The following is an 11,639-nucleotide window of genomic DNA, read 5'->3' as shown; positions in this document are numbered from 1 at the left end:
GCAAGCTCATTCAGCAGATTCTTGATGCCGTCAAATACCTCCACGACATGGGCATCGTGCACCGGGACCTGAAGGTCAGTCCACAGACCCGAGCTGCTCAGGGTGTGATCAGAGGGACCATCTCACCATGTGTGCTTTGCTTGTGGCCCTGCAGCCGGAGAACCTGCTGTACTACAGCATGGACGAGGACTCCAAGATCATGATCAGTGACTTCGGGCTGTCCAAGATCGAAGGCTCCGGCAGTGTGATGTCGACCGCTTGCGGAACACCTGGATATGTTGGTAAAGGACACATGTTGAACATCTGCCCCCATTAAATCAGCTTTACAATATGAGCCCAAGGAGAATATCTGACTGGCAGCTTATCGGGAGCTCGTGCAGATATTACAGTCATCATTGTAACTGAATTTGTAAATGACTTTTGCAACCACAGTCACACTTTACTCACAGACTACAACGTGAAGAACGCCTCCAGTTTACATTAAGGATAAGGATATATTTATTGTCATTGTAAAAAAAACAGAAAGTTAGGACAGCAGTAACATATAAAAACATGTATGACATGTATAAAAACTGGACATCCTAATTTAAAAGGACATTTTTAAAATAAAAAATGAAAATAGATAAGACATAAAACACAGGCATCAATACATTCTAATAGTGCTTATTAAAAGTCATCAAGCATCATTAATTATCCATCTTCATCGCTTTGTTCTTTCAGCCCCTGAAGTGTTGGCTCAGAAACCCTACAGCAAAGCAGTGGACTGCTGGTCTATTGGTGTGATAGCTTATATTCTGTGAGTACACGTCCACACACAGCTGGATACATGATACATAAATACATAGATACATGATACATAAATACATAGATACATGATACATGAATACATAGATACATGATACATAGATACATGATACATAGATACATAGATACATGATACATAGATACATGATACATAAATACATAGATACATGATACATAGATACATGATACATAGATACATGTTACATAGATACGTGATACATAAATACATAGATACATGATACATAAATACATAGATACATGATACATAGATACATGATACATAGATACATAGATACATGATACATAGATACATGATACATAGATACATGATACATAAATACATAGATACATGATACATAGATACATGATACATAGATACATAGATACATGATACATAGATACATGATACATAGATACATGATACATAGATACATGTTACATAGATACGTGATACATAGATACATAGATACATGATACATAGATACATGATACATAGATACATAGATACATGATACATAGATACATGATACATAAATACATAGATACATGATACATAGATACATGATACATAGATACATGATACATAGATACATGATACATAGATACATAGATACATGATACATAGATACATGATACATAGATACATGATACATAGATACATGTTACATAGATACGTGATACATAAATACATAGATACATGATACATAAATACATAGATACATGATACATAGATACATGATACATAGATACATAGATACATGATACATAGATACATGATACATAAATACATAGATACATGATACATAGATACATGATACATAGATACATGATACATAAATACATAGATACATGATACATAAATACATAGATACATGATACATAAATACATAGATACATAGATACATGATACATAGATACATGATACATAAATACATAGATACATGATACATAGATACATAGATACATAGATACATGATACATAGATACATGATACATAAATACATAGATACATGATACATAGATACATAGATACATAGATACATGATACATAGATACATGATACATAGATACATAGATACATAGATACATGATACATAAATACATAGATACATGATACATAAATACATAGATACATGATACATAGATACATGTTACATAGATACATGATACATAAATACATAGATACATGATACATGATACATGATACATAAATACATAGATACATGATACATAGATACATAGATACATGATACATGATACATAAATACATAGATACATGATACATGATACATAGATACATAGATACATAGATACATGATACATAAATACATGATACATAGATACATGATACATAAATACATAGATACATGATACATAAATACATAGATACATGATACATAGATACATGATACATAGATACATGATACATAGATACATGTTACATAGATACATGATACATAAATACATAGATACATGATACATAGATACATGATACATGATACATAAATACATAGATACATGATACATGATACATAGATACATGATACATAAATACATAGATACATGATACATAGATACATGATACATAGATACATGATACATAGATACATGATACATAGATACATGTTACATAGATACATGATACATAAATACATAGATACATGATACATAGATACATGATACATGATACATAAATACATAGATACATGATACATGATACATAGATACATGATACATAAATACATAGATACATGATACATAAATACATAGATACATGATACATAGATACATGATACATAGATACATGATACATAGATACATGATACATAGATACATAAATACATAGATACATGATACATAGATACATAAATACATAGATACATGATACATAGATACATGATACATGATACATAAATACATAGATACATGATACATGATACATAGATACATGATACATAAATACATAGATACATGATACATAGATACATGATACATGATACATAAATACATAGATACATGATACATGATACATAGATACATGATACATAAATGCATAGATACATGATACATAGATACATGATACATAGATACATGATACATAGATACATAGATACATGATACATAGATACATGATACATAAATGCATAGATACATGATACATAAATACATGATACATAAATACATGATACATTGATACATAGATACATTGATACATAGATACATAGATACATGATACATAGATACATAGATACATGATACATAAATACATAGATACATGATACATAAATACATAGATACATGATACATAGATACATAGATACATGCTACATAAATACATAGATACATGATACATAGATACATAGATACATGATACATAAATACATAGATACATGATACATAAATACATAGATACATGATACATAGATACATGATACATGATACATAGATACATAGATACATGATACATAGATACATGATACATTGATACATAGATACATAGATACATGATACATAGATACATGATACATTGATACATGATACATAGATACATGATACATGATACATAGATACATAAATACATATACATGATACATAGATACATGATACATGATACATTGATACATAGATACATGATACATAGATACATAGATACATGATACATAGATACATGATACATAAATACATAAATACATAGATACATAGATACATGATACATAGATACATAGATACATGATACATAGATACATAGATACATAGATACATGATACATAGATACATGATACATAGATACATGATACATGCTACATAGATACATAGACACATGATACATAGATACATAGATACATAAATACATAGATACATAGATACATAAATGCATAGATACATAGATACATAGATACATAGATACATGATACATAGATACATGATACATAGATACATAGATACATAGATACATGATACATAGATACATAGATACATTGATACATGATACATAGATACATGATACATAGATACATAGATACATAGATACATGATACATAGATACATGATACATGCTACATAGATACATAGACACATGATACATAGATACATAGATACATAGATACATGATACATAGATACATTGATACATGATACATAGATACATGATACATAGATACATAGATACATAGATACATAGATACATGATACATAGATACATGATACATGCTACATAGATACATAGACACATGATACATAGATACATGATACATAGATACATGCTACATAGATACATAGATACATGATACATTGATACATGATACATAGATACATGATACATAGATACATAGATACATGATACATTGATACATGATACATAGATACATAGATACATAGATACATAAATGCATAGATACATAGATACATAGATACATGATACATAGATACATGATACATGATACATGCTACATAGACACATGATACATAGATACATGATACATAGATACATGCTACATAGATACATAGATACATAGATACATGCTACATAGATACATGATACATAAATACATAAATACATAGATACATAGATACATGATACATAGATACATGATACATGATACATAGATACATAGATACATGATACATAGATACATGATACATTGATACATAGATACATAGATACATGATACATAGATACATGATACATTGATACATGATACATAGATACATGATACATGATACATAGATACATAAATACATATACATGATACATAGATACATGATACATGATACATTGATACATAGATACATGATACATAGATACATAGATACATGATACATAGATACATGATACATAAATACATAAATACATAGATACATAGATACATGATACATAGATACATAGATACATGATACATAGATACATAGATACATAGATACATGATACATAGATACATGATACATAGATACATGATACATGCTACATAGATACATAGACACATGATACATAGATACATAGATACATAAATACATAGATACATAGATACATAAATGCATAGATACATAGATACATAGATACATAGATACATGATACATAGATACATGATACATAGATACATAGATACATAGATACATGATACATAGATACATAGATACATTGATACATGATACATAGATACATGATACATAGATACATAGATACATAGATACATGATACATAGATACATGATACATGCTACATAGATACATAGACACATGATACATAGATACATAGATACATAGATACATGATACATAGATACATTGATACATGATACATAGATACATGATACATAGATACATAGATACATAGATACATAGATACATGATACATAGATACATGATACATGCTACATAGATACATAGACACATGATACATAGATACATGATACATAGATACATGCTACATAGATACATAGATACATGATACATTGATACATGATACATAGATACATGATACATAGATACATAGATACATGATACATTGATACATGATACATAGATACATAGATACATAGATACATAAATGCATAGATACATAGATACATAGATACATGATACATAGATACATGATACATGATACATGCTACATAGACACATGATACATAGATACATGATACATAGATACATGCTACATAGATACATAGATACATAGATACATGCTACATAGATACATAGATACATGATACATAGATACATGCTACATAGATACATGCTACATAGATACATAGATACATGATACATAGATACATGCTACGTAGATACATAGATACATGCTACATAGATACATAGATACATGATACATAGATACATGCTACATAGATACATAGATACATGCTACATAGATACATGCTACATAGATACATAGATACATGATACATAGATACATGCTACATAGATACATAGATACATGATACATTGATACATGATACATGATACATTGATACATGATACATGATACATTGATACATGATACATAGATACATGCTACATAGATACATAGATACATGATACATTGATACATGATACATGATACATTGATACATGATACATACATACATGATACATTGATACATGATACATGATACATTGATACATGCTACATAGATACATAGATACATGATACATAGATACATGCTACATAGATACATAGATACATGATACATTGATACATAGATACATGATACATAGATACATAGATACATGATACATAGATACATGATACATGCTACATAGATACATAGATACATGATACATGATACATGATACATAGATACATGCTACATAGATACATGATACATTGATACATGATACATGATACATAGATACATGATACATAGATACATGATACATCCTGTCACTGCGCTGTAGCTTGACATTGTGTGCTATGCTAACTGCTGCTGCTCTTGTGCTCTGCTGGCTCAGGTTGTGTGGTTATCCTCCGTTCTACGATGAGAATGATGCCAAACTCTTTGAGCAGATCCTGAAGGCAGAATATGAGTTTGACTCTCCTTACTGGGACGATATCTCTGACTCAGGTACAGCGCTTATCAAGCTCTTCTTCTCCCGTCCTCATCAAGACATCAGTTTTTCATCGGGAAAGGGCAGACCTGTGTATTTGGCTTTCCATGTGTAGATCCTCTAGGTTGTTGATGTGCATGGTCTGGTAGGGCACTGGTTGAACTGGTCTGACCCCCATCACCCTGAAGGATACCAAAAGGATACCTGAAGACCAAGAAAAGATGGTGCAGTTTCAACCTGAGATTGTACAGGATATCACAGGAAAAACGAGTTAGAAATATTCCCTTTTACACTCAAAGTGCATCTTAAGGATACACAATATATCAATGTACATTGAATGACCTCCAGGTCACTTCCTGTTTACAGTATTGTGACATCATGGTAACCTTTGAACCTCTCTTTTTCCTTTTAGCTAAAGACTTTATAGTCCACCTGATGCAGAAAGACCCCGGTGCACGATACACCTGTGATCAGGCTCTGCAGCACCCCTGGTACCGCCCAGCGCTCAGCACCAAGCATTGTACTCCTGTGTGTATACGTTGTGTGTATGTGAGTACTCATCTGTTGTACTGCTCATCAGGATTGCTGGTGATACTGCATTGGAAAAGAACATCCACGAGTCCGTCAGCGCTCAGATCAAGAAGAACTTTGCGAAGAGCAAGTGGAAGGTAAGACGTCCACTTTGTCTCTGACTTCCTCCTCTACAGGATTCATGAGGTTCCTCTGAGAGAACATGGTTTAATACAGCGTGCTCTAGCTCTGAACTTCATACATACAGGAGGTTTTGAGGACTTTAGATGTTCTCCTCACAGCCTCTACATGTTCTCCTCACAGCCTCTAGATGTTCTCCTCACAGCCTCTAGATGTTCTCCTCACAGCCTTTAGATGTTCTCCTCACAGCCTTTAGATGTTCTCCTCACAGCCTTTAGATGTTCTCCTCACAGCCTCTAGATGTTCTCACAGCCTTTAGATGTTCTCCTCACAGCCTCTACATGTTCTCCTCACAGCCTTTAGATGTTCTCCTCACAGCCTCTACATGTTCTCCTCACAGCCTCTAGATGTTCTCACAGCCTTTAGATGTTCTCCTCACAGCCTCTACATGTTCTCCTCACAGCCTCTACATGTTCTCCTCACAGCCTCTAGATGTTCTCCTCACAGCCTCTAGATGTTCTCCTCACAGCCTCTAGATGTTCTCCTCACAGCCTCTACATGTTCTCCTCACAGCCTCTAGATGTTCTCCTCACAGCCTCTAGATGTTCTCCTCACAGCCTTTAGATGTTCTCCTCACAGCCTCTACATGTTCTCCTCACAGCCTTTAGATGTTCTCCTCACAGCCTCTAGATGTTCTCCTCACAGCCTCTACATGTTCTCCTCACAGCCTTTAGATGTTCTCCTCACAGCCTCTACATGTTCTCCTCACAGCCTTTAGATGTTCTCCTCACAGCCTCTACATGTTCTCCTCACAGCCTTTAGATGTTCTCCTCACAGCCTCTAGATGTTCTCCTCACAGCCTTTAGATGTTCTCCTCACAGCCTCTACATGTTCTCCTCACAGCCTCTACATGTTCTCCTCACAGCCTTTAGATGTTCTCCTCACAGCCTCTAGATGTTCTCCTCACAGCCTTTAGATGTTCTCCTCACAGCCTTTAGATGTTCTCTTCACAGCCTTTAGATGTTCTCCTCACAGCCTCTAGATGTTCTCCTCACAGCCTCTAGATGTTCTCCTCACAGCCTTTAGATGTTCTCCTCACAGCCTCTAGATGTTCTCCTCACAGCCTTTAGATGTTCTCCTCACAGCCTCTACATGTTCTCCTCACAGCCTTTAGATGTTCTCCTCACAGCCTCTAGATGTTCTCCTCACAGCCTCTAGATGTTCTCCTCACAGCCTTTAGATGTTCTCCTCACAGCCTCTAGATGTTCTCCTCACAGCCTTTAGATGTTCTCCTCACAGCCTCTACATGTTCTCCTCACAGCCTTTAGATGTTCTCCTCACAGCCTCTAGATGTTCTCCTCACAGTTGATCTTCTTTTGGTTTGCACAGTAGATTCATAGTGATGAAGTTGTGAGGAACACGTGGTAAGTGACATGTTCTGTGAGGAACACGTGGTGACTGACATGTTCTCTGCTCTCGTCCCTGCAGCAAGCCTTTAACGCCACAGCGGTGGTCCGTCACATGCGGCGCCTCCAGCTGGGCACGAGCAACGAGGGGCTGGGCCCCGCCCTGCCGGAGGGAGATGCAGGTGAGCTGGGCTGAGCTCCTCCATAAGTGCAGCATGACGTCATGTGTTAGCAGCTCCTCATATGACATCACACTAAGTGCAGCATGACGTCATGTCTTAGCAGCTCCTCGTATGACATCACACTAAGTGCAGCATGACGTCATGTCTTAGCAGCTCCTCGTATGACATCACACTAAGTGCAGCATGACGTCATGTCTTAGCAGCTCCTCGTATGACATCACACTAAGTGCAGCATGACGTCATGTCTTAGCAGCTCCTCGTATGACATCACACTAAGTGCAGCATGACGTCATGTCTTAGCAGCTCCTCGTATGACATCACACTAAGTGCAGCATGACATCGTGTGCGAGCATTTCCTCGTATGACGTCCCCATGACGTAACGCAGGATCAGAAGTAATGCTCTCTCTCTCCTCAGAGGCCCGTGAGGGCGATGGCGGCGCCGACCCCACGTCCAACTGCAGCTTCCGCTGCCACCCCACCAGCAGGGCGTGATCCCTGCTCTGCTCCACTCACTTGCCTGATCAGACTTTCCAATTTGAGCGGTGGAACTGGAGGCTCCCCTTAACTGGTTAGGAATACAGCGTCATTCCAACCTCTCGCCTGCAGGGGGGGCAAGCCTGTCCAGCCTGAGAGGGAAGACCTACAGCGGGATGAGAGGAGGAGAACCGAGGGATTACTTTTAGGGACTGGACTGGTGGTTTGGGATGAAATGGGAAGCAGGGGAGAGGACGTCCTCCTCCAGTCGGGTGTTTGTGCTGAAGCAGTGCGGAGCTTGTTTGTACTCATGATGTTTCTTTTATTGTTTTATATATTTCTCTGTTGTCTTTTTACCTTGTTGCTATGGGGTGCACATCCAGAGACGATATCTGCATGATCAGGAGAGAGTTTCACTCTTGCATGTTTTATTCCCTGTGCAGAAGGAAGGAGTTCTGCGTGCAAATAGAAAAGCAGAGAGCATTTTGCTTGGTTGCATTATTTGAAACGTCGTGCTTTTAGACAATCAGTACAGAAGAGTTTATGCAATGCAGCTCGTCTCCGGCGTGTCGTGGGTCCGTGCAGCGGGTCGGATCCCTTTAAGCCCTCACAGGGATGTGTATCTGTCCACGTGCCTTGAGGATCAGGACTTTATTTTCGGGTGGTGTCTGAATTTTTATATGTATCACATTTATGCTTTGAAAAATGAATGAATCATGCTATTCGTCTCAAATTTGAGGACCGTAATCTCCGATGACATCATCATCAAACGTCAAAATCTTTCTGGCCAGCTTCATTTTTGGGGGGGGAAATATTATTTCTATTTCGCAGCTCCCTGGATTTATTAAAGTACTTTATTCATGTATTTTAACACAAATCCTATGATACATTTTGTGCAAAAGTTTTTTATTTGCAAACGTGAAAAAGTATTGATCAGTGTGTGACTCCGACTTTGAAGGATTAAGAACGTGGGAATGCAAAAAGTCCCCGCAAACAGAATGTTGTATTGTTGTTATAAGTTGTGTTCCAGAGGGTCAAATCTAGCTTATTGTGTTGCTTAGCGCTTTCATCTTTCTCCTGCGTTCCTATTGGATGGACGTGGTCATGTGTTGGGACGTGACCTGTGACTCTGTGGAGTCAAGAGGTCCGTGTTTGTCTCTGAGAGGAGGAGCCAGCAGGACGCCAGCGTCTGCAGCGTGATGGAAGTATAATATCTCACTTCCTGTCTGGAGAGTACAACATCTCTGCTCGTTGGGACGTCACAATAAAAGCTGTTTGACTTGCAGTGTACTTTAGCTCCTCTATATCATCCTTCATTTCATCCTTTGTTGAATCTTTACATGCTGCTTTTCTTTCAGCACACTCGATCCCAAGTCTACTCCAATTCATGTTTTTCCAAAAACCCTGAACCAGAAATTAATTTTAAAGAATAATCAAGTGATTTGTTTCTCTTTTATTGCTCATAACCGCTTGTAATGAAGGACCAATGTGTGAGGTATGAGTATTTGTATTATTAATGTTGCCTTTTAAGAAATGCTGTTTCGGGCTGCAGTCCCTGTGCACACAGATGCAATGCATCATGGGTTGTTGAAATGTGACCCCTGCTCAGTGTGGGAGCCAGTGGCTTGTGCTTGAATCAGATGTGTTGGTGAAACATACATTAAATACTGTCTATGCATTATGAATCTGTGTGAGTCCATGTGGAAAGATCTGGAGGATGTTGTCTGTCTGAGAGGAACGAAGGAGAGCACAAAGAAAGAAAAGAAAGAAAAGAATCCTCAGCGCAGAGAGCGAGCTGCTCAAGAGGAATGACGTCAGAATGAAGCTCTTCTGTTTCCTCTGTTTCCTCTGCTTCCTCTTTTGTTTCCTCTGCTTCCTCTTTTGTTTCCTCTGCTTCCTCTTCTGTTTCCCCTGCTTCCTCTTCTGTTTCCTCTGCTTTCTCTTCTGTTTCCTCTGCTTCCTCTTTTGTTTCCTCTGCTTCCTCTTTTGTTTCCTCTGCTTCCTCTTCTGTTTCCTCTGCTTTCTCTTCTGTTTCCTCTGCTTCCTCTTTTGTTTCCTCTGCTTCCTCTTTTGTTTCCTCTGCTTCCTCTTCTGTTTCCCCTGCTTCCTCTTCTGTTTCGTCTTTTGTTTCCTCTGCTTCCTCTTCTGTTTCCTCTGCTTTCTCTTCTGTTTCCTCTGCTTCCTCTTTTGTTTCCTCTGCTTCCTCTTCTGTTTCCTCTGCTTCCTCTTCTGTTTCCTCTGCTTTCTCTTCTGTTTCCCCTGTTTCCTCTTCTGTTTCCTCTGCTTCCTCTTCTGCTTCCTCTTCTGTTTCCTCTTCTGTTTCCTCTGCTTCCTCTTTTGTTTCCTCTGCTTCCCCTTCTGTTCCTCTGCTTCCTCTTCTGTTTCCTCTTCTGTTACCTCTGCTTTCTCTTCTGTTTCCTCTGTTTCCTCTTCTGTTTCCTCTGCTTTCTCTTCTGTTTCCTCTGCTTCCTCTTCTGTTTCCTCTGCTTCCTCTTTTGTTTCCTCTGCTTGCTCTTCTGTTTCCTCTGCTTCCTCTTCTGTTTCCTCTGCTTTCTCTTCTGTTTCCCCTGTTTCCTCTTCTG

General features: G+C 36.9%; 1 protein-coding gene across 1 annotated transcript in view; it reads left to right on the top strand.

Moving 5' to 3' along the window:
* Window positions 1–10,742, top strand: part of camk1b (calcium/calmodulin-dependent protein kinase Ib) — a 37,554-nt gene extending 26,812 nt beyond the window's left edge. The window contains exons 5-12 of the mRNA XM_068599000.1: window positions 1–74; window positions 155–281; window positions 721–796; window positions 6,248–6,360; window positions 6,756–6,834; window positions 6,924–7,011; window positions 8,483–8,582; window positions 8,999–10,742. The exon at window positions 1–74 is cut by the window's left edge and continues 65 nt beyond it. Coding sequence (XP_068455101.1) covers window positions 1–74; window positions 155–281; window positions 721–796; window positions 6,248–6,360; window positions 6,756–6,834; window positions 6,924–7,011; window positions 8,483–8,582; window positions 8,999–9,075 — 734 coding nt within the window. The 3' untranslated portion in view covers window positions 9,076–10,742. The remainder of the gene's footprint in view (window positions 75–154; window positions 282–720; window positions 797–6,247; window positions 6,361–6,755; window positions 6,835–6,923; window positions 7,012–8,482; window positions 8,583–8,998) is intronic.
* The last annotated feature ends 897 nt before the right edge of the window (window positions 10,743–11,639 follow it).

Source organism: Clinocottus analis, unplaced genomic scaffold, assembly GCF_023055335.1.
Source record: "Clinocottus analis isolate CAN_PGR_092001 unplaced genomic scaffold, fCliAna1.0.p SCAF_42, whole genome shotgun sequence".
NCBI lineage: Eukaryota > Metazoa > Chordata > Actinopteri > Perciformes > Cottidae > Clinocottus > Clinocottus analis.
The sequence above is the reverse complement of the archived record's forward strand: the minus strand, read 5'-3'. Positions and strand labels throughout refer to the sequence as shown.